The following is a 25,693-nucleotide window of genomic DNA, read 5'->3' on the forward strand; positions in this document are numbered from 1 at the left end:
ATGATTGGGACTATGGGACAACACCTGGTAGATTCCCCGTACTAGATATTTGCTTTGGGACTATGGGAAAACACCTGGTAGATTCCCCGTACTAGATATTTACTTTGGGACTATGGATTGGTATTCCGGGAGTTTCCCTTGCACATTTATGATTCGGACTATGGGACGATATCCCGGGAGATCCTCTGGACATTTACATTTGGGATTACGAGACGATCTGGGAGATCCCCTGTTGCTATTTCTATGTACCGAGTTAGATTCTTTCTGTAATTTTATTTGTTATAGACTGATAGCATTTTAATTATATTATTGCATTCTATACTGTTTTACCTTGTTTTTCATCTATAATCAGTAGGGCCCTGACCTTCCTCATCACTACTCGATCTAGGTTAGGCTTGGCACTTACTGAGTATCGCTGTGGTGTACTCATGCCCTTTCCTGCACATGTTTTTCGTGTGCAGATCCAGGTTCTTCGGCTCAGCCCTATCTCCATTAAGGCAAGGCGATCTTCAGAGACTTCGAGGTATATCTATCGCGTCCACAGACCAAGGAGTCCCTCTCTATTCTCCCTTTTAGCTTTAGCTCTCATGTATTTACTTTTATTTAGATATTCTGGAGTTATAACACTTTGTAGTTATTCCATAGCTTGTGTATTCATGAGATTCCGGGTTTTGGGAGTTGATTCAGTTTGAGAGTTTATATTTGTATGTGCCGAGCAGCATCTTAAACGTTTTATTTATGTTTTATCCGCAGTTTTTGGCTAATTTTATCTTTCGTTTTCTTTTTTCACAAATTATTAGGCTTACCTAGTCATAGAGACTAGGTGCCGTCACGATAGTTCACGGAGGGCGAACTTGGGTAGTGACATAACCGCTCCGTAGTGACTCATGATCTGTATGCCTTGTTATTTCAAGGTCTTAATTTTGTTGATGAAGTTTCTTTTGTAGTATGCTTTTTGTTGCTGCCTCATTAAAAACCTTGCTAGAAAAACCCAACTGGGACAAAAATTGGACAAAGGGAAAAAGAGTGCAGCACATACTTTCAGTATAGGCGATGCTCTTCAACAATAGTACCTTTTGAGGTGTTCCACATTTCAGTTGCTCGGCAACTTTACTCCGTTTTGATTTTCCAATTCATATGACCTTTTCCCGGTGACAGTTGAAACCCGTAGGGGCCTTCCACGTTGGACCTAACTTTTCTACATTGAACTCCCGGGTGTTCTGAGTTACTTTCCTTAAAACCAAGTCTCCTACTTTGAAATGACGCAGGTTGACTCTTCGATATTAATATCTATCTATTCTCTATTTTTGGGATGCCATCCTTATATGTGCTTAGTCCCTGCATTCGTCGAGCAACTCCAATTTGACCTACAATGCTTCGTTGTTTGTTTCTTTGTCTGCCTGAAAATATCTCAAGGCAGGTTCCCATACTTCCACCAGGATTAAGGCATCCGCTCCGTATACAAGAGAGAAAGGAGTCTCCCCCGTGCTTGATTTGGCTATTGTTCGATACAGCCATAGTACTCCTGGTAGCTCTTCAGGCCATCTGCCTTTGGCCGCTTCCAATCTCTTTTTGAGATTTTGGATAATCACCTTGTTTGTTGATTCTGCTTGACCGTTTGCACTCGGGTGATAGGGTGATGATGTGATCTTTTTGATTTTCAAGTCTTCAAGGAATATTGTGACCTTTGCGCCTATAAATTGTGGCCCATTGTCGTAGGCTACCTCTTTTGGTATCCAGAATCTGCAAATTATATTCTCCCACAAGAAATGTACCACTTTGCGCTCGCCGAGTTTTTGGTAAGGACCAGCTTCAACCTACTTAGAAAAATAATTAGTTAAAATCAAAATAAATCTTACCTTACCGGGTGCTGGCGGCAGTGGACCGACTATATCCATTCCCCACTTCATGAATGGCCAGGGCAATAAAATCGAGTGTAGTAGCTTTGCCAGTTGATGTACTAGCGGTGCGTAGCGTTGACACTTATCGTATTTCTGAACATAAGCCTTAGCGTCTTGTTCCATCAGGGACTAGTAGTATCCTGCTCTAATTAGCTTTAACACTAAGGAATCCGCGATCGAGTGATTTTTGCAGATCTCTTCGTGGACTTCTCTCATGACATAGTTAGCTTTGGAAGCTCCCAAACATCGATCCAACAGGCCTTGGAAAGATCTTCTATATAATTGTCCTCCCTTGAAGCTGTATCGAGCTGCTTTAGAGCATGTCCAAGATGCCTTGGGATCTTCAGGCAGTTTTTTTGTGTTCGAGATAGTCAATGATCTCATTTCTCCAGTCCCATACCAAATTGGTTGCGTTTACTTCATAATAATCGTCTGCATCCAATACCAAATGCATAAGTTGCATGACTGTGCTGGAGTCAAATCCTTTTATTTCCGCAAATGATCCCAGATTGGCTAGTGTGTCTGCCTCTGTGCTTTCTTCTCTTGGGATGTGGGTGATTGACCATGCCCTGAACCATGAGAGCAGAGCTTGGACCTTCACTACATATTGTTGCATGCGTTCCTCTTTGGCTTTGAAGATCCTGTAGACCCGTTACTACCAATTTGGAGTTGCATTTGATTTCTATGACCTCAGAGTCCATTCCCCGGGCCAACTCGAGTCCTGCAATCAAAGCTTCATACTCTGCTTCATTATTAGTCAGAGGAACAGTTCTTATGGCTTGTCATAGGGTTTCCCCCTAGACCGAGCCTAGACCCTTTCATATCGAAAGTTCCGTCCGTGAACAAAGTCCAAACTCCTGATGTTGATTCTGACACCATCACTGCTTCTTTGGTAGCCAAAGGTAACAGTCCCAGACTAAAATCGGCCACAAAGTCGGCTAAAACTTGTGACTTAATCGCAGTCCTCAGTTTATACTTTATGTCAAATTCACTCATTTTGGCTTCCCACTTAGCCAACCTACTTGAATGTTTGGGTTTATGAAGGATATTCTTCAGGGGAAAAGTGGTCACCATGGTTGTCGGATGACATTGGAAAAAAGGCCTAAACTTTCGAGCGGCGATTACGAGAGCTAAGGCCAATTTTTCCAGATGTAGCTAGTGAATTTATGCTCCCTTTAAAATTTTACTAACATAATAGATAGGAGATTGCGTACTTTCCTCCTCGCGGACTAAAACGACACTTACCTCTACCTCCGAGACCGCTAAGTAGATCTATATTTGTTCACCTTTCTACGCTTTTGACAGTAATGGAGGACTCGATAAATACCTTGTCAGATCCTTCAGAGCCTGTCGGCATTCCAGAGTCCATTCAAAGTTATTCTTCTTTTTGAGGAGTGAAAAGAAGTGATGACATTTTTCCTAAGACCGGTAAATGAACCTGCTTAAAGTGGCCAGTCTTCTTGTCAACCTTTGGACCTCTTTTATGCTTGATAGCTGGTCAGGGATGTGTTCGATGGTTTAATTTTATCGGGATTAACCTCGATCCCCCTTTGGGACACCAGGAATCCCAAGAACTTACCGGAGCTGACTCCAAATGCACACTTCTCGGGGTTAAGCTTCCTGTTGTGCTTTCTTAGGATGTCAAAGGTTTCTTGCAGGTGTTTAAGATGATCACCTGTGTTCAAAGACTTAACCAGCATATCATCTGTGTAAACTTACATGGTTTTCGCTATTTTCTTTTCAAACATTTTGTTTATAAGCCACTGATAAGTGGCTCTGACATTTTTAGCCCGAAAGGCATCACATTATAGCAATATGTGCCGAAGTTCTTTATGAACGTAGTTTTTTTCTGTCAAGACCCAAACCGGTGGGCCGCGATGGGTGCCCGAGTCCTACCTGTCGAACACCCTTAAGCAAGCGTCTAGGATATAAACATGAATATCATCTGCTGAATTACGAGAATAGCATATATGAGGAAACCTGTCCAAAAGACATATATACATGCACATGCAAAATACATGGAGCGAGCCGACAAGGTTGCTATAGACAACTGCATAGCCAAAACTGGAAGCCGACAAGCCACATACTATCCAACTATACATAACTGTCTATAGATCTCTAACAGAATATACAACTATACAAGGGCGGGACTGGGACCCATCATACTCATATATGTATACAAACATAGCGTACCAAAATCCAAAGTAGCTCCAGATCAAATGGAGCACACCAACTCTCGCTGATCAAGGATCCTAAGAAGGTGGGGGACCGTCAGTTTGTCTACCTGCACCTGTGGGCACGAAATGCAGGCCCTGAGAAATAGGGCGTCAGTATGAATAATGTACTGAGTATGTAAGGCATGAAAATCAGTAATTAAGAGACATAGATGAAACATGGAATAAGGAATTCCGCCTGTAACTTTAAATAACTTTGTAAATCCTGAAACAGTTATAACGTCATGCACATGCATGTAAATGCCGTGTCGTGCATAGGTATAGGTGTACATAACATCATCAAGACTCTGAAGGCATCCCATCATATCATCTCGGCCAATGTGGGCAACATTATTAACGTATACCAGTTGATCAGGTGGTGGTAAGTATATAACATCATAACCTTTTCCCATATTTCATATATATATATATATATATATATATATATATACAAATATATACACGTATACAACGCCATCTGGTCATGGATTAATGTACATGTATAAATGAATGCAATGCATGAGAAGTACGTCTAAAATCCTTTGGAGAGTCATAAGACCATTTTACCTTGATTAATATCATGAAGTAAACTTTATCAACTTACGTATTTTCTAAGACCCATGAACAGACGATAGAATAATAAGACATATGGGAATTCAAGAACATAGGCATCTCTAATACTTTTATGAATAGAGTCATTTATGGAATTTGTGCATTTACTCGTTTTGTTTTTATCGTATGGATCATGCCAAAAAGAAAGGGATAGCCTTAAAATACCTGGAGTAGGGGAAAATTCATATGATATTCTTGGAAATGGTTGCACCGTACTCCCTTAGAATCGCAAAATCTCACGTTGCTAATGTGCTAAGAAATCTCATTGGATTTTGGTTGAAGAAATCACGTTGTAGCATTTTTGTAGGAATCTGCAGGAATTTGTATGAAATCACATTGCTAATATGCAAAATCTCACGTCCGATTATACATTCAAGCTTGTCGGTGGAGTCTTTGAGGTTAGTATAGAGTTCCTAATCTTTAGTGAGCCTTCAAACTTGCCTTCAACTTGCTGATTGCAGTGTTGTTAGAAATGAAAACATAAGACATGAAATGTCTTTTAATGAACATATTAGGTGGCAGTGTTATTGGAAATGAAAATATTAGACATGGAATTTCTTGTAACGAACATATTAGGTTGCCACCTAATTAAAAAGGACTAAGAGCCATTTGTTTGGAAAATGGCTTGCTGCCACGTGGGGGTGGGGGTGGGGGTGGGGGTGGGGGGAATTTTAATAGTTATCCATAACGTATTAGTTAATTAGGTAATATTCCGTTACCAGGTAATTAACCAATTACCCACATAATTAAGAATTATCTCAAATTACTTAAAATACTACTCATTTTTAATATACTTTATACATCATACTATCATGGTCATACGGTACATTGTATGGTACTAGTTCATAAATATCAGGTATTATAGCTCGGACCGTATTTTATCCCAATCCGACAACCTTCAACGAAACTCATTTTCTTTAATTCATGTACCCTTTATCCTTCATGGCGGTTGCTTATCCCTTGTTATAAATAGCCTAAATGCTTATAACCTCAAGATAACTTTATCCCCGAGGCTAAGTCGATTAACTTACGACGAAACTTTTACGTACGAAATGCGGGATATAACATCCTTTCCCCCTTAAAAACATTCGTCCTCAAATGTTTAACTCTCCAGAATCTAAATAAATTTTGGCAGAGTCGCCTTTGTAAAAATACTACTACCAACTCTTCCTGTAGAAACTCAATAATTCAAGCCACATAGGACCATAATCATCGATAATGACAATGGCCTCACACGACCAATGACAATAACTAACACAAGAATCCATACACATACCTTAAGGTTGTGATGTCTCAGTCGGATCCTTCTTTGGAAAAGGAAATAAGTGAGGATATCTAGACTTTATGTCTTCTTTGGTTTCCCAAGCCGTTTCTTCCACTTTATTGTTTCTCCAAAGTACTTTCACTGAGGCTGCGTCTTTAGTCCTCAACCTTCGAACCTGTTTGTCTAATATAGCAATGGGAGTTTTTTTCATATGATAGCTGCTATGTGACCTGAACGTCGTCAACTGATACAATTCTGGAAGGATCTCCAATACATTTATGGAGCATAGACACATGAAAGACTAGATGTACAGACTCCAAGTCCGAAGGCTAGTTTAACTCATATGCTACCTGGCCTACCTTGTGTATGATCCTATATGGTCCAATGTACCGAGGCTAAGTTTTCCTTTCTTACCAAACCTCATAACGCCTTCTACGGTGATACCTTTAGGACTAACCAATTGTCAAGCTGGGACTCTAAATCTCGATGTCGATTATCCGCATAAGACTTCTAACGGCTTTGAGCTGCTAATAGCCTTTCCTGTATAAGTTTAATTTTCTCAATTGCCTGTTGTACCAGTTCTGGTCCTACGAACGTAGTTTCCCCAACATCAAACCACCCTATAGGCGACCTACACTTCTGCCATAAAGAGCTTCGTATGGAGCCATCTGAATACTGGAATGGTAGCTATTGTTACATGCAAACTCAATAAGCGGCAGATGATCATCCCAGCAACCTTTGAAGTCTATCACACAAACTCGTAACATATCCTCAAGTGTCTGAATAGTACGATCAGCCTGTCCGTCTGTCTGGGGATGAAATGTTGTACTAAGACTTACATGAGTCCCCAATCCTTTTTGGAAGGACCTCCAGAAGTTAGCTGTAAATTGAGCTCCTCTATCCAAGATAATAGATACAGGGATACCATGCAGTCGTACTATCTTCTTAATATAAAGCCATGCATAATCCTTTGCGGAATATGTAGTCCTAATGGGAAAAAAATGGGCTGACTTTGTAAGCCTATCAACAATCACCCATATCGAACCGAACTTACGCTAGGTATGAGGTAAGCCTATGATGAAATCCATATTGATTACTTCCTATTTCCAAGCTAGAATTTCCATAGCCTGCAATAGTCCACCAGGTTTTTGATGCTCAATCTTGACCTACTGACAGTTAACTCTGCTATATCCTTTTTCATTCTGTCCCACCAATATACTCCCTTGATATCATAATACATCTTTGTCACTCCTAGATGGATAGAATAACGAGAATTGTGAATTTTTCCCATAACTAGCTGACGCAGCCCTGCAACATTAGGGACATATAATCGTCCTCGATATCTGAGGACCCCATCTTCTATAATTTCAAATGGTGTCTTCTCCTTCTGAGGGGTGGTATCCCTATAATGAGCTAACACAGGATCCTCGTACTGGCGTTCCTCTACTTTAGTTACTAAAGAGGATGTTGCCATATCCTGAATGGTAATTCCAATATCACCTAAGTCTAGTAACCGAACTCCAAGACTAGCTAGTTGATGAATCTCATGGGCTATTCCCTTCTTTTCTGGCTGTAAATATGACAGGCTACCATAGATCTATGGCTGAGGGCGTCGGCTACTAGGTTCGTTTTCCCCGGATAGTATAAAACATCAACGTCATAGTCTTTAAGTAACTTCAACCATCTCCTTTGACGTAAATTCAATTCCTTTTGCTTGAAGATATACTGGAGGCTCTTATGATCCGTATATATATCAACATGAATGCCATACAAGTAGTGCCTCCACATCTTTAGTGCATGAATCACCGCGGCTAACTCTAAATCGTGGGTCAGGTAGTTCTTCTCGTGCTTTCTTAGTTGTCTAGAAGCATAAGTTACAACCTTACCCTGCTGCATCAGTACATAACCAATCCAACGCCTGAAGCATCACAATAGATAACATAACCATCGGTCCCTTCTGGAAGCGTTAGAATTGGTGCTAAAATTAGTCTATCCTTTAATGCCTGGAAACTCCGTTCGCAAGCATCAACCCACTGAAACTTAGCTCTGAGTCAACTTACATAGGTATTCTAATCTTTTACAATTCATGAAATTCTTCCTTTTGAAAGCCCAAATGTCATCCTTTATCTATCACAATTACGCCATTATTCCACTACAAAAGCACCATTCCATCTCTTCTAAGTGCTACTGGTCTTAGACTCCTTTGAGTTCATTCAGGCTATACTGAGATTTCTATGACTTTAGAGAAACCATCAGCTCTCTTATTTTCATGCGCTTAATCCCAAGTACTTATCCATCCTCGTGACCTTCTCACTCACCTTTTCTTATCCTTACTCTTGTCTTCTTAAAACCTTGTCGCTATACCATACTTTAGCTTGTGACCTACACATATCTATTTATACTTATTCGCAACCATCCTTTAACTTGCTTGCACCATAGATTTTCTTATGTTATTCTAGAACATTAAGCGAGACATTACATACCACTCTTGACAAAGGTGCTATAAGAGAAGAAAATCCCTTTACAAGTCTCGTGTAATAATCTGCCAAATCGAGAAAGTTACGAACCTCCGTCGGTGTCATGGGTATAGGCCAAGTCTTTACTGCCTCAATCTTTTGTGTATCAACCCAGATACCTTCACCTGAAATGATATGGCCAATGAAAGCTACAGAGTTCAACCAAAATTCACATTTAGAGAATTTTGCATAAAACTTCCCTTTCTATAAAACCTTGAGCACAATATACAAATGATCTGCATGTCCAGTCTCTGAACGAGAATAAACCAATATATCATCTATAAATACGATCATGAACAAATCTAGAAAGGGTTTGAACACACGGTTCATCAAATCCATGAATACTACTGGGTCATTGGTCAAATCGAATGACATAACACGAAACTCAAACTGCCCGTATCTGGTCCTAAATGCTGTCTTCGGAATATCTTTATCCTTAACCCTTACCTGATGGTACTCGAACCTCAAGTCTATCTTTGAGAAACACTTGGCACCTTCTAACTGATCAAATAAATCATCAATCCTCGGGAGCGGGTACTTATTCTTGATCGTCATCTTATTCAACTGTCTATAATCAATACACATCCGTAAGGAACCATCTTTCTTCCTCACAAATAATACTGGTGCTCCCCACGGTGATGTACTAGGTTTGATAAAGCCTTTTTCAAGCAAGTCCTTTATTTGTTCCTTTAACTCTTTCAGCTTTGCGGGGGCCATTCTATAGGGAGAAATAGATATTGGATGAGTATCTGGTAGTAGGTTGATAGCAAACTCAATTTCTCGTTCTGGAAGAAGACCCAGAAGCTCATCAGGAAACTCATTAACCACATGGATGGAATTAATGGTTGGTGACTCTACTTTCACAGTCTTTACCTTAACTAAGTGATAATCATAACCTTTTATGATTATCTTCCTTGCCTTAAGATAGGAAATAAATCTACCTTTCGACGATGCCATATTACCTTTCTATTCCAAAAAAGGATCTCCTGGAAATTAGAACCGAACCACCTTTGATCTATAATCAACGTTAGAATAACAAGAAGCCAATCAATCCATACCTATTATAACATCAAATTCTACCCAACCAAGTGCCACGTACCTCATCCTTATTTGTTATCAAACTTATCATGAGTCATAACAGGCCACATCTATATATACATAACAACATTAGGACTTAATTCATAGAACTCATTCAAAGCATGAAAAGGTTTATATAGATGCATAAGGGCGACAAGGCCGTAGACATGTCATACCCAAAACTATATATAGGATACTATCTGCAAAACCTCTAAGTAAACATAACCATAATATATACAAGTCGGGACAGGGCTCCCTACGTCCTCGTAAAACAACCTAACATATTTAGAACCCTGAATTGGTAATACTCCAAGAAGAAGTGGAGCTCACCAACCAAAAGCTGACGTCTGGAGGAAGTCTATAGTAGAGGGTCCTTGCCTCGTCCTATATGAGATCCTCGATCAGACACACTTCGAAGCAGAATCATCATATCCTTATCAGTTACCTTCCTCCTCTTAGCCCGACTACTATCCTTTTCCTCCGCATATCCCATAATATACACTGACGAACCTTGATTGACGGACTCCCAAGACTGTGGACTATCTGGAGCCTCAAAAGAGTTGTGTCCACAAATACCCTAACATAGTTTTGAGCTTGAGGGGAAACTGGTTGTGCCAATCCATGCACCACTCCCCTTATACCCTGATTAATGGGACCTGATCATGAAACTAAGGGCCTTGGTGAGGTCGGAACTCCTCTCACCTCATCTACTGCCGGCAAAATCGAAACTACTTGAACCGATGACTCATATGGATCCTCGGATAGATCCTCCTCGATAGAACCCACGATCTCTGCTGGATCTAACTCATAGTGTAACTTATATCTCCTTCTAACACCTTCATATCTTTCGGACCATTGCTAGCAGCTTGCGTCTATTGTCTAGTAGTAATAGGCATCACTAAAAACATAAATAAGGTAAATATTAGGAGCGAATAATTATGACTCAGTTCTATCGCACAATCTGGATTAGAAGGAAAAGTAAACATCCTAAATATCCTGTAGCCTCCTACTTATAAGTGTGGTGCACAACACACCCATAAACAAGACTCTACGAGACACGGTCTGTAGACAACCCTAGGACATAACTGCTCTGATACCACTTTTGTCACGACCCAAACCGGTGGGCCGCGATGGGTGCCCGAGTCCTACCTGTCGAATACCCTTAAGCATGCGTCTAAGATATAAACATGAATAACATCTGCTGAACTATGAGAATAGCATACGTGAGTAAAACTATCCAAAAGACATATACATACACATGAAAAATACGTGGGGCGAGCCGATAAGGCTGCTATAGACAACTGCATATTCAAAACTAGAAGCCGAAAAGGCCTCATACTATCCAACTATACATAACTATCTACAGATCTCTAACAGAATATACAACCGTATAAGGGTAGGACTGGGACCCATCATACTCATATATGTATACAAACATAGCGTACCAAAATCCAAAGTATCTGCCGATCAAATGGAGCACACCAACTCTCGTTGATCAAGGATCCTAAGAAGAGGAGGGGACCGTTAGTTTGTCTACCTGCACCTGCGGGCATGAAACACAGGCCACATGAAATAGGGCATCAATACGAATAATGTACTGAGTATGTAAGGCATGAAAATCAGTACATAAGAGACATAGATGAAACATCGAATAAGGAATTCTGCTTGTAAATCTAAACAACTTTGTAAATCCCGAAACAATTATAATGTCATGCACGTGCGTGTAAATGTTATGTCATGCATAGGTATAGGTGTACATAACATCATCAAGCCTTTGAGGGCATCCCATCATATCATCTCGACCACTGTGGGCAACATTATCAACGTATACCAGCTGATCAGGTGGTGATGCATCAATAACGTCGTAACCTTTTCCCATCACACACACACACACACACACACACACACACACACACATATATACGCGTATATAATGCCATCTGGTCATGGGTCAATGTACATGTATAAATGAATGCAATGCATGAGAAGTACGTCAATAAAATCCTTCGGAGTGTCATAAGACCGTTTTGCCTTTGATTAATATCATGAAGTAAACTTTATCAACTTACGTATTTTTTGAGACCCATGAACAAATAATAGAATAATAAGACATATGGGAATTCAAGAACATAGGCATCTCTAATACTTCTATGAATAAAGTCTTTTATGGAATTTATGCATTTGCTTGTTTCGTTTGTATCGTATGGATCATGCAAAAAAAAAAGAAGAAGGGATAGCCTTAACATACCTGGAGTAGGGGAAAATCCGTATGATATTCTTGGAAAAGGTTGCAATGTATTCCTTAGAATCGTAAAATCTCGCATTGCTAATATGCTAAGAAATCTCGTTGGATTTTGGTTAAAGAAATCACGTTGCTAATGTGCAAAATCTCACGTCTAATTTTACATTCAAGCTTGTGGTTGGGGTCTTTGAGGTTAGTATAGAGTTCCTCATCTTCAGTGAGACTTCAAAATTGCCTTCAACTTGCTGATTGTAGTGTTGTTAGAAATGAAAACATTAGACATGAAATGTCTTGTAATGAACATATTATGTGACAGTGTTGTTGGAAATGAAAATATTAGACATGAAATGTCTTGTAATGAACATATTATGTTGCCACCTAATTAAAAGGGACTAAGAGTCATTTGTTTGGAAAGTGGCTTGCTGCCACGTGGGGGTAGGGGGCGGAGAATTTTAATCTTTATCCATAACTTATTAGTTAATTAGGTAATATTCCGTTATCTGGTAATTAACCAATTATCCACATAATTAATAATTATCTCAGATTACTTAAAATACTACTCATTTTTAATATACTTTATACATCACACTATCATGGTCATATGGTACCTTGTATGGTACTAGTCCATTAATATCGGGTATTATAGCTCGGACCATATTTTATCCCGAACTGAGAACCTTCAACGAAACTCATTTAATTCGTGTACCTTTTATCCTTCATGACACTTGCTTATCGCTTAATATAAATAGCCTAAATGCTTATGACCTTAAGATAATTTTATCCCTGAGGCTACGTCGATTAACTTACGACGAAACTTTTACGTACGAAATGCGGGATATAACATTTCCTAATCCTACGGGTTCATCTTGATTTTGTTTTACCTGGAGTAAGCATCGAGGAAACTCATTAACTCGTGCCTGGCCATCGCATTAATCATTTTATCAATGTTCGCAATGGGAACGAGTCTCTTGGGCATGCCTTATTTAGATTCTTATAGTCTACGCACATGTGAAATTTATTATTCTTCTTTAGAACTACTTTTATGTTAGCTAGCCAGTCAGGATACTTTACCTCTTGGATTGAACCGATATCGAGCAAACGAGTTACCTCTTCTTTGACGAATTTGTTTCTGACCTCGGAAATAGGACATTTTTTCTGCCTTACCGGAGGGATCTTAGGATCCAGGCTTAGTTTTTGAAGTGCCACATCCGACAGGATACCTTTCATATCCGCGTGCAACCACGCAAAAATGGCCAACATTAAATTTAAGGAATTCGATAAATCCAGACATGAACTCGGGGTTTAGTCATGTCCCCAAGTGGAACTTCCTCTCCAAGAACATTTTGAACGACGCGACTTACTCAAGTTCTTCCACTATGGACTTTGTTGCGTCCGTTTCTTATGGTACCTGGAAATATCTTGGTACATGATTGGATTTTGACGAATCCTCCCCTGGTCGACTTCGCTCGACTCGGGAGCAGGCGTCGGTTCCTGTAATTGCTATGCTGCATGCTCCTTCCCTTTTCTACTGGAAACTTAGATTGTATTTATCTCCCTTGCTGTCGGTTGGTTGCCTCTTATTTGTTTAATTCATCGCCTCGATTGAGTTAGGAATTTCAGTAATTGATGGAACAACCTTTATCTCATGCAACCATGGTCTCCCCAGAATAATATTTTAGCCTATATCACTATCCACTACTTCAAAGAGTCTCGTCTTCATTACCCCCTTGGCATTCGTGGGCAGCAAAATCTCTCTTCGGGTAGTCAAGCTTGCTAAATTGAACCCGGCGAGGAGTTTTGTGGCTGGAATGATACTTCCGGTCTGCTTGGCTTGCTCCGGCACTCTCCACTGGATAATGTTGGCCGAACTTCCTGGGTCTACACGTTTAATTTTAAAATCTAACACATTAAGAGAGACTACCAAGGCATCATTGTGCGGTAGAAGTAGTCCATCTGCATCTTCCTCTATGAAAGTAATATCGTCCTCCGCAACTTCCCGGAGTCTCTTACTGTGGGTTACTGATACCTTCGTCTTCTTTGCCACCAAAAATGTCATACCATTAATCTCGTTCCTCCCGAATATCATGTTGATCATCAGACGAGGAAGATCTTCTCCTGCTTTTGAAGGTTCCGCGTTATCATGATTGCGATCGTAGTTGTTGTCACGACCCACTTCCTATTATAGACCATGATGACGCTCAACGTCGTCTCTAGGCAAGCAAACAATGAACTATCCATGTAATTGTTCATTTTAATAATTTAAAATTCATTGATTTAATTGATTAAGAGAACGATTAATAGGTGATTGTAATAATGTAAAACATGAAATAAATGAAAGTGTGAAGTAGTGAATTTAACAATCAAAACCATAAAATATCTACTAGAATCTCCCAAAACTCGATGTCACAAGTGCATGAGCAAACTCGTAGAATATACAAAACCTCCTATACTATTGTCTGGAGTAATATTGACAGAAAAATCAACACAACAAGAAGAAACTCTAGGGGATGCAGAACGGGCATAGAGAGCAGTTCACCACTAAGTCTCTAGGCAGCGGGGGTACGCGCCTGTATGGTTGCCAGATGCACCTGTCTCAGATCCTGCACGATTAGTGCAAAAGTGTAGCGTGAGTACATACACAACATGTACCCAGTAAGTATCTAGTCTAACCTCAGAGAAGTAGTAACGAGAGGTCAACATCGACACTTACTAAGGGTCAATAAATAAAGTGCAGAAGTTATAAATAGGCATGGAATACATCAGTAATAATGCAATAATAAACAATAAATGAGTGGTTCTTAACTAGATATCAATTGGAATCTCGAACGATCACATACTAATTTTAACAAATAAGAGCCAATCAAGTAATTATAAATTCTCAAGTCATGGAAGTAATGTCAAGTATAATCGGACTCCAAGTAATATCACGCATGATTTATGCCGAGATTGTACGACCCGATCCAGAATAGTGTGTACAATACCAAGGGTCGACCGTGTTTCACCCCATATTTTCGTACGTGGAAGTACGCCATAAATAAATTGATGAAAGCTCGGAAGGGAGATGTTACATCCTGCATTTGTTTTGTACGTTAAAGTTTTGTCGTAAGTTAATCAACGTAAGTTTGGGAATGAGATTATTTTGGTATTATAATTATTATGCTATTTCAAACAAGTGATAAGTAAATTCGTGAAGATGAGAGGGTAAGAGAATCGAAAGAAATAAGTTTTCGTCGAAGTTTGGCATTTTGAAGAAAAAAATACGGTCCAAGCTATAATACCACGTATTTATGGGCTAGTTCCATACAAGGTACCACATGACCGTAATAGTAAGGTGTATAAGATGTGTTAAAAGTAAGTATCATTGTAAGTAATTTGAGATGATTCTTAATTATGTGGGTAATTAGTTAATTATTGGTTAGTGGGAGATTAATAAATTATCAATTAATTGGAATTAGATAAGTTTGAGGGATCTTACCTTTAACGTGACAACCCATGAATTTATTGATAAAATCCACTAAGTGACTCATACAAAATATAGAAAGGTGTTACATTATTAGAGCATGGAAAGGTTAACATTTTCTTTAGCCTTCTACACGTGAATTCCTTAAATACATTCACCTTAACAATACAAGATAATGTTTTCTTACCCCCCCACCCCTTAAGATTAGAAGATGAAGCATCACATTGCAGAGAGATTGCATGTGTGATTTGCAATGATCGGAGCAACAATGGGAAATTTTGCAAATTATAAGAGAGTACGGTGCTATCTTTCTCAAGAATATCATACGGATTTTTCCCTACTCCGATCTTGTCATCACGTGTTTTGTCGCAATTAACGTGTGTTAGAAGGATTGTCAAGAGAATCGACCCAGGTATGTTAAGGCTATCCCTTCTTTCTTTTTGGCATGATCCATACGATACAAACGAAATGAGCAAATGCACAACTTCCATAAATGACTCTATTCATAGAAATGCTAGAGATGCTTATATTCTTGATTACCTATGACTTATTATTCTATCATCAATTCCTGGGTCTCAGAAAATACGTAAGTTGATAAAAGTTATTTCATGATATTAATCAGTGGCATAGTGTTCTTATGACACTCCGAAAGATTTTATTGATGTACTTCTCATGCATTACATTCATTTATACTTGTACCTTGACCCATGACCAGATGGCGTTATATACGCGTACATATGTAAATTATATGTATATGGGATATAGGAAAAGGTTACGGCATCATATACGCACAACCACCTAATCAACTGGTATACATTGATAATTTGCCCACAGTGGCCGAGATGATATGATGAGATGCCCTCAGAGGCTTGATGATGTTATGAACGCACATACTCATGCATGGTATGACATTTATAAGCATATGCATGAAATTTTAAATATTAAAGGATTCACAGAGCTATTCAGACTTATATGTCGAGTCTTTTACTCCATGTTTCTCTCATGTCTATTATTTACAGATTTTCATTCCTTACATACTCAGTATATTATTTGTACTGATGTCCCTTTTGCTCGGGGACACTATATTTCATGCCCGCAGGTCTCGATAGACAGGTCAAGAGTTCTCCAAGTAGGCTATCAGCTCAGCGGAAGATTTTGGTGCGCTCCATTTACTCTGGAGTTGCTTATTTGGTCAATATGATTTAGACATGCATTGATTAGTATGGCGGGGCTCTGTCCCGACCTTTATGATATTGTATACTCTTAGAGGCTTATAGACAGATGTCATGTATATGGATACTTGTATGGCCTTATCGGCCTATGTTTTGAGTTTACGAATGATCATGTTGGCCTTGTAGGCCCGTATGTCACATATGTAAGTTTTTATATCAGGTTGGGTCATTCCATGTCGAGTATTCTCTCATGTTTATTCCACTTATCTCACGACAACCTCTTCGGCTCATTTACTATGATAGTATGACATGAAATATATATTATGTTGGTACTCAGTTGAGTAAGGTATCGGGTGCCCATCGTGGTCCATCAGTTTGGGTCGTGACAAAAGTGGTATCAGAGCAGTTCTATCCTGGGGAGTCTACAAGCCGTGTCTAGTAGAGTCTTGTTTATGGGCGTGTCGTGCACCATACTTATAAGCAGGAGGCTACAGGGCATTTAGGACTGTCACTCTTTCTTCTTACTCTAGATCGTGTGGTAGAACTCAGTTGTAAGAACTCAATTTCCTAAACTGTATCTTATTCATAATACAACTATGCCTACATTTAGAAAGACGGTCGGTAAGAGATATAGCTGTGGAAGTGTTGAGTTAGAGGAACTCGATTTTGCATCTTGCTTATGATGAGTAAATGTGATGTCTTCAGCAGATCATGCATGTACTAAAAGGTGTAAGGTTCTTGATAAGGAGCTTTAAGGCAAGAATACTTATCCACTCTTAAGGTAAAAAGGAATAACAGAATCGGAAGTTAGACACAAGTTTCAGCAGGTAAAAGAAGCAAGGTGAAAAAGGGTACGAGGTACCCATTAAAAAAGATTATCATTATTTACCATTCAGGAAGGGAGATATAAGCATTTTGAGTTACCTTCAATAGTAACAAATATATGTACAATCAGCTACACCAATCTTAGTTATGCCCTATGGGAGCTAATAGATATAGTTTAAGAGAAGGACGGGTTATTAGGATCCGACTGGGGTTAGAGTAACCCAAAATAGTGAATGGATTGTTTGCGTTAGTTGACATTTCCGAAGGATATTGCAAATGTGCTAACATGTCTCTTTGTGAGACACCAGATGATGCATTCTAAAATAGTACAGCTAGATATAGGTACAATAATGATAAGCATTGGAAGCCTGGAAGGGATAAAAATACCTTAGTGTAGCTCCCGTCCCTGGTAGAGGAGAATGCTAGGCAATTCAAGAAGCTAATGGATGGAGCAAGGGGAGCTAAAAGCAAAATAATATTTTGTTCGAATTTTCAGAATAAAGTGATAGACAGAAATGTTAGCAAGAAAATAAGAAGAAAGTTAATGAAGCATTATGAGTAAAATGTGGTACATGGAGGACAACGGTGGATAAAAAAATGATAGTATTACAGAGTCTATAGTCAAGTGAAGGAAAAGATGAGAGATAACAAGCCTTGAGACAACAAGAGAGTATAGGCCATAAAGTCATATCCTCATTTCGAGAAATAAGTTCGTGACTCCAACGCAACTACCATAAAGGAGAGTTAAACCCCAGAGTAATAGAAATCATTATAGGCTGGTGAACAAGATAAACTAAACATGAATTAGGACCTAAGTGATTTGATAATAGTCAGCATCATGAGAATTTTGGATTGCATTCCGGCAATAATAGAATGGACAATAGAAGAAGATTTATGAGGAATTTTAAGAATGGTCGTTTAGGAAGACACTTCCCTAAAGCAAGCAATATGAGCAAAGTTAATCTTAAGGGACTGTAGGTGCTAGTTACACTAGGTGTCTCCCTCGTCAGTAAGGAAATTTGTTATCCTTGGTATAGAACGATTACCGCAAGGAGAGTGAGGGTCATCGATGATGTGAAAAAATGCCAAAGATGAAGAGGTAAAACATTTTTACGTAAATCATCGTAGCACTAAATGTTAGTACTCCCCTAAAGGGGGGAATATGAAGTGATGTGGCATGAAGTCAGAATTAAAGGGTTCTAGTAATTATGGAATGGTAAAGGAAGAATGCGATAAAAAATGAAAAAGATACAAGATTGCACTTATTTAAAGCCTATAAATATGCTACAATTCCAGAACATTATGCAAACACGACGTCAAGAAAAGGAAGTAAGGGTCCCTGCCCAAGATGTTATTGATAGATAAGGAGTCAGTGCGAGACATAAGTTAAGACAAATGAAATAACCCAAGAAAGATTACGCGGAATATTGATATGAGAATGGGCCAACGAGTAGTCAGTAATTGATTCAGGGAGAGCCTAGTTATGGCTAAATAGGAGGTTATAGACGAGTTAGCAGATCGTGCAAGATAAACATAGTAAAACCCAATATGGTGAATTCAATCTCACAAATATGACATCGTGATCCTTGAGAAATATTCAGATAGGTTTTGGGGTAGTTAAAGGTACCATATGAGTGTTACTGAAATAAAAGAGAAAGCCACAGGGAAGACAGTAAAAATATTAAGTTCAGAAGCAACCCTACAAGTACACGAGCGTAAACTACGGATAATTATAGGCGAGAAAGGACAACAATTTTTTTTTGTCAAGTATTCGGTGGAATTAGCTCGTAGCTTTACAAGAGTCAGAGAATCCTCCCTAAGTACTACAATGAAAGACTAGCTGAGAAAGTAAGGAAGAAAGCTTTAACCTAAGCTCAGTGACCTAAGGATGAAATGGTCTTATAACAACATTCTCACAACAACATTGTATGTACTCCACAAGAAAATGGCACCTACCGTGGCTAATGAACGGGAAGTAAAATCAGAAGTGATATTTAAGATCATATGAGTTGTATGGAATTCCAATATGTAAGGGCACTAAGATAAGCTAAGTATGTACACAAAAAGAGGGCAGAAAAACCATGAAAAGTAATTGCTTACATTTGAAGAAAGTTGGGATGGAACAAAAAGGATTATTCGATTCATGATCCAGAGTTAGTTACGTTATGAACGCACTTAAGAGTTTGGAGTTTGGTAGCAGACCTCAGTAACGACAAATCGGGTTAAGAGTTATGGTATATTACGACCTACTTAGATGCAGTAAAGTCATGCGGATAGATAACCGGACTTATGAAATAAGATATAGCAATATTCATATAAAGTACCGAGTGAAGAACTTTAATATACTTATAAATGCCCAGAGGGACATCTTATTAAGCTCTGTATATGTTTACCAAATGAGTCCTAGAGGTTGGCTAGAAGCTGGAGGAAAAAGGAGAGAAGAGTCGCATAGGCACATTTACAAAGTCAGAGTCGTACAGGTTGCATGATAAAAGGGTAGCAACAGTTAAAAGATTGGAAGAATTCCGATCACGAGTCATGGTGTGAGAAAGAGGCTTAAAAGGGGGGAATGCCCTGCCCTTTGGAATTATTCACAGAACAAGTGCCAAGATGGCAAGGAAAGTACTAAAGTATTCGGAAGGCATAAGTCATGAAAATGATAAATGCATCAGTCAACATTCGAGGACGAATATTCCAAAGGGGAGAATGATGTTTCACCCCATATTTTTGTACGTGAAAGTACGCCAAAAATAAATTGATGAAAGCTCGGAAGGGAGATGTTACATCCCGCATTTTTTTGTACTTTAAAGTTTCGTCGTAAGTTAATTGACATAAGTTTGGGAATGAGATTATTTTGGAATTATAAGTATTATGCTAATTCAAACAAGTAATAAGTAAATTCGTGAAGGTGAGAGGGAAAACAAATCGAAGAAAATAAGTTTTCGTCGAAGTTTGGCATTTTGAGGAAAAAAATACGGTCCAAGCTATAATACCACGTATTTATGGACTAGTTGCATACAAGATATAAATGACCGTAATAGTAAGGTGTGTTAAAAGTAAGTATCATTTTAAGTAATTTGAGATAATTCTTAATTATGTGGGTAATTGGTTAATTATTGGTTAGTGGGAGATTAATAAATTATCAATTAATTAGAATTGGATAAGTTTGAGGGATCTTACCTTTAACGTGGCAACCCATGAATTTATTAGTAAAAGCCACTAAGTGACTCATACAAGATATAGAAAGGTGTTACATTATTAGAGCATGACAAGATTAACATTTTCTTTAGACTTCTACACGTAAATTGCCTAAATACATTCACCTTAACAATGCAAGATAATGTTTTCTTATCCCCCCTGAAGATTAGACGATGAAGCATCACGTTGCAGAGAAATTGCATGCGTGATTTGCAATGATCGGAGCAACAACGTGAGATTTGGCAAATTATAAGGGAGTACGGTGCAATCTTTCTCAAGAATATCATATGGATTTTTTCCTACTCTGATCTTGCCGTCACTTGTTTAATCGCAATTAACGTGTGTTAGAGGGATTGTCAAGAGAATCGACCCAGATATGTTAAGGCTATCCCTTCTTTTTTGGCATGATCCATACGATACAATCGAAACGAGCAAATGCACAACTTCCATAAATGACTCTATTCATAGAAATGCTAGAGATGCTTATATTCTTGATTCCCCATAAATTATTATTCTATCATCTGTTCGTGGGTTTCAGAAAATACGTAAGTTGATAAAAGTTATTTCATGATATTAATTAGAGGCATAATGGTCTTATAACACTCCGAAAGATTTTATTGATGTACTTCTCATGCATTACATTCATTTATACATGTACATTGACTTGTGATGCTGTTATATACGCATATATATGTAAATTATATGTATATGGGATATGGGAAAAGGTTAAAGTGTTATATACGTACTACCACCTGATCAGCTGGTATACGTTGATGATTTGCCCATAGTGGCCGAGATAATATGATGGGATGCCCTCATAGACTTGATGATGTTATGAACACATATATCCATGCATGGTATGGTATTTATACTCATATGCATGATATTTTAAATATTAAAGGATTCATAGAGCTATTCAGACTTACATGTCGAGTCTTTTACTCTATGTTTCTCTCATGTCTATTATTTACTAATTTTCATTCCGTACATACTCGGTACATTATTGTACTGACATCCCTTTTGCCCGAGGACGCTACGTTTCATGCGCGCAAGTCCCGATAGATAGGTCGAGAGTCCTCCAAGTAGGCTATCAGCTCAGCGAAAAATGTTGGTGCTCTCTATTTGCTCCGGAGTTGCTTATTTGGTCAGTATGATTTAGACATGCATTGATTGATATGGCGAGGCTCTGTTCTGACCTTTATGATATTGTGTACTCTTAGAGGCTTGTAGACAGATGTCATATATATGGATATTTGTATGGCCTTGTCGGCCTATGTTTTGAGTTTACGAATGATCATGTTGGCCTTGTAGGCTCGTATGTCACATATGTAAGTTTCTATATCAGGCTGGGTCATCCCATGTCGAGTATTCTCTCATGATTATTCTACTTATCTCACGACAGCCTCTCCGGCTCATTTACTATGATAGTATGACACGAAAGATACATTACGTTGGTACTCGGTTGAGTAAGGTACTAGGTGCCTGTCGCGGCCCATCCGTTTGGGCCGTGACAAAAGTGGTATCAGAGTAGTTCTGTCCTAGGGAGTCTACAAGTCGTGTCTAGTTGAGTCTTGTTTATGGGTGTGTCGTGCACCACACTTATAAGTAGGAGGCTAAAGGGTATTTAGGACTGTCACTCTTTCTTCTTACTCTAGATCGTGTGGTAGAGCTTAGTTGTAAGAACTCAATTTCCTAAAATCTATCTTATTCGTAGTACAACGATGCCTACATTTAGAAAGACGGTCGGTAAGAGATATTGCTGTGGAAGTGTTGAGAGAATACTCTACGAACTTCGATTAACGGCTACTACATAAGGATAATACTCAAGGAAGATATAATTTCCACCAACAGTCTAACCCGCCAAAACTCAAAGTAGTGAAACTTAGTCTTTACAAATCCTTCATCCAATCTTCAAATATAATTTAAGGAATTAAACTAACAAGTTGGGTCTAAATAGTGCAAGAAGCACATGGTAGAGTCCTAAAACTACCCGGACATAAGCATGATTTTAGCTACATGCGAACTCTCATCACATTGTGCGCACCTAGCATCCACAATTATTAACAAACAATCACTTATAGCACCTAGTGGGATAATTTCCTCTTACAAGGTTAGGCAACAAACTTACCTCTTTTTCAAGTCCTCTTCCAGGTCCACAATTCACACTAAATCCTCAAATCGGTGCCCCACAATCCGAAACTAGCCAAATATTATATAAATTAATCAATATATGCTCAAAAGTCTATAATTTAGCTATTAGAGTAATTATCCAACCAAATTGGAAGATTCCTAAAATTCACCCCGGGCACGCGTGCCCGGATTCCAAAAAAATTTATAAATAAAAGTTACTTATAACCTCACGAACACAAATATATAATTTCTACTCAATTCCATAATCAGTTTTGTTGTCTAATCCTATTTTTATCAAAACCTAGGTTTCTCAACTAAATCCTATAATTTCCATAATTTATATGTTAAAATCTACCCAAAATCGTGTATTAAACTCACATTAAGTGAAATCGGCTAACCCAAAGTGAAATGAGAGAAGATGAACCCAATCTCCAATTTAAAAGAAGTCTCTGCCCAGCTGACCATTCTCCGCGATCTCGAAAGAAGCCTCGCGATCGCGAAGGGAAACCTAGCCCAGGCCCTGAGATCCTTATTCACGAACACGACTTCTCTCTCGCGAACGCGAAGGCTTGACTGCTTGAGTTTCGCGAACGTGAAGGCTTAACTCGCCTGAGCTTCGCGAACACAGGGTCCTCTTCGCGAACCGCAAAGAGTAACAAAGCTGCCCCTCCAGGCCCCTTTTCCCCTCTGCGAATGCGGGCCCTTTTGCACGAATGCGAAGGCCATAGGTCCCAGACTTTCATGAACGCGGACTAGGTATCGCGAAGCGAAGAAAAATTTCCAAGTCCCCCAAATTCCTTCTCCGCGAACATGACACAACCTCCGCGATCGCAAAGAAGGAAACCAGAACCAGCAGTGACAAATTTTTGGACTTAACTCAGGGTGGTCCGAAACTCACCAGAGCCATACGGGACCCCGCCCACTTGTACCAACAAGTCCATAAACATAATACAGACCTGCTTGAAATCTCGGAATGCGTAAAACAATATCAAAACTAAGAATCGCAACCCAAAACCAACTTGAATCCAATTATGAACTTCAAGCTTTTCAACTTACTTTGAATGCACCGAATCATACTTAAACTACTTGGAATGACACCAAATTTTGCGTACAACTCATAAATCATGATACAGAACTATTACTAGGCTTGAAATCCCAAATGGACCTCAATAACACCAAAATCTACTCTAAACAAAATTTAAAGAACTTGAAAATTTCAATGTGTCAACTTTCAACATTAAGCGCTGAAACACTCCCAGATCATCCAAAACCCGATCCGAACACACGCCCAAGTCCAAAATCATCACACAAACCTATTGAAACCATTAAATCCCCGTTCCAAGGTCATTTACTAAAAATGTTGACTCAAGTCAAACTTGGCCATTTTAGGCCACTATTAAGGAACCAAGTGTTCCGATTTGAACCTGAACACTTCCAAACCCAAGTCAATCATCTCCGCAAGTCATAAAACAGTAAAGACACCTACGGGAAGTCTTAATTAGGGGAACGAGGATCTAGAATGTAAAATGACCGGTCGGATTGTTACATTCTCCATCTCTTAAATAATCTTTTGTCCTCGAACGGGTCTAGAATCATAATTGGAGTGCTGAATAGGTGTGGATATCTACTCCGCATGTCCTCCTCAGTATCCCAAGTCGCCTCCTCGACTGGTTGATCCCTCTATTGGACCTTTACCGCAGAAATCTTCTTATACCTCAACTAGAAAATCTGCGTGTCAATAATGGCAACTGGATCCTCCTTATAACCCAAGCTCTCATCTAGCTGAACCATGTTGTAGTCTAACACATGCGACCTATCGGCATGATATTTTCGGAGCATAGAGACATGAAAAATAGGATGAACTCCCGATAGATTAGGAGTCAAAGTAAGCTCATAAGCAAGCCTCCTCAACTCGCCTCAACACCTCAAATGGGCCATTAAACTTTGGGCTCAGCTTGCCCTTCTTCCTGAACCTCATGATTCCCTTCATCAGAGAGACTTTCAGGCGAACCTTATTGTGCATCATAAATGATAAATCACGCGCCTTCTGATCTGCAACTCTTCTGCCTGAACTGTGCTGTGAGAAGTCGCTCCTAAATCAATTTTACCTTCTCCAAGACATCTTTCACTAAATTAGTGCCATATAACCTAGCATCGCGGGGCTCAAACCATCCGATGGGTGAACCACATCGCCGACCGTATAAAGCCTCAAATGGAGCCACCTCGATACTGGACTGATAACTGTTGTTATATGCAAACTCAGCCAAAGGCAGGATTCGATCACACAGCCCTCTAAAGTCAATCACACATGCTCTAAGCTTATCCTCCAGGATCCGAACTGTCCGCTCCGATTACCCGTCGGTCTGCGGATGAAAGGCTGTAAGCTCTACCTAGGTACCAAACTCGCTCTGTACTGATCTCCAAAAATGCAAAGTGAACTGAGGGCCTCTATCTAAAAGGATGAAACAGGCACATCATGCAACCGGTAAATCTCCTGAATGTAAATCTGGGCCAAACTCTCTGACGAGTATGCAGTCATCACTGGAATAATGTGTGCCGACTTGGTCAGCCTGTCGACAATAACCCAAATGACATCAAACTTCCTCAACATCCGCAGCAACCCAACTACAAAATATACAGTGATGCGCTCCCATTTCCACTTCGGTATAACCATCTGCTGAAGTAGACCAACTGGCCTCTTATAGACTACAACTGGACTCTAGAGTCACAGAACACCATCATCACCGATAGTAACCTCCTTGGCACCACCCTATAGTACCGTCTCCCTAAAAACTAGCAAGTGCGGATTATCGTACCGACGAAACTTGATCCACTCGAATAACGAAGACTAAGCCAAAATGCATGTAAGAACTCGACTGGGCTTTGAAGTATCCAACCTCACAATTCTGTTAGCCAAGGACTGAATGTCCAAAGCTAATGGCCTCTCCTCCGCTGAAATGAATGCCAAACTACCCATACTCTCGGCATTTCTGCTCAAGGCATGCACAATCATATTCGCCTTGCCCGGATGATAAAGGATGGTACTATCATAGTCTTCCAATAACTCAAGCCACCTGTGTTAC

The 25,693-nt window shown here is 39.3% G+C and overlaps 1 protein-coding gene across 1 annotated transcript; it reads right to left on the reverse strand.

Annotated features, from left to right (window-relative positions):
• Positions 1 to 1,367: 1,367 nt before the first annotated feature.
• Positions 1,368 to 9,463, reverse strand: LOC138877732 (uncharacterized). Its single transcript, XM_070157363.1, has 8 exons — positions 9,304 to 9,463; positions 8,474 to 8,655; positions 7,424 to 7,560; positions 7,161 to 7,333; positions 3,481 to 3,576; positions 3,188 to 3,248; positions 2,302 to 2,470; positions 1,368 to 1,817 (listed from the first exon to the last, which is right to left on the reverse strand). Exons 1-8 carry the CDS (start codon positions 9,461 to 9,463, stop codon positions 1,368 to 1,370), a joined length of 1,428 nt encoding a protein of 475 aa, XP_070013464.1.
• Between the last annotated feature and the right edge of the window lie 16,230 nt (positions 9,464 to 25,693).

This window comes from Nicotiana sylvestris, chromosome 9 (assembly GCF_000393655.2).
Source record: "Nicotiana sylvestris chromosome 9, ASM39365v2, whole genome shotgun sequence".
In the NCBI taxonomy this organism is placed as follows: Eukaryota; Viridiplantae; Streptophyta; class Magnoliopsida; order Solanales; family Solanaceae; genus Nicotiana; species Nicotiana sylvestris.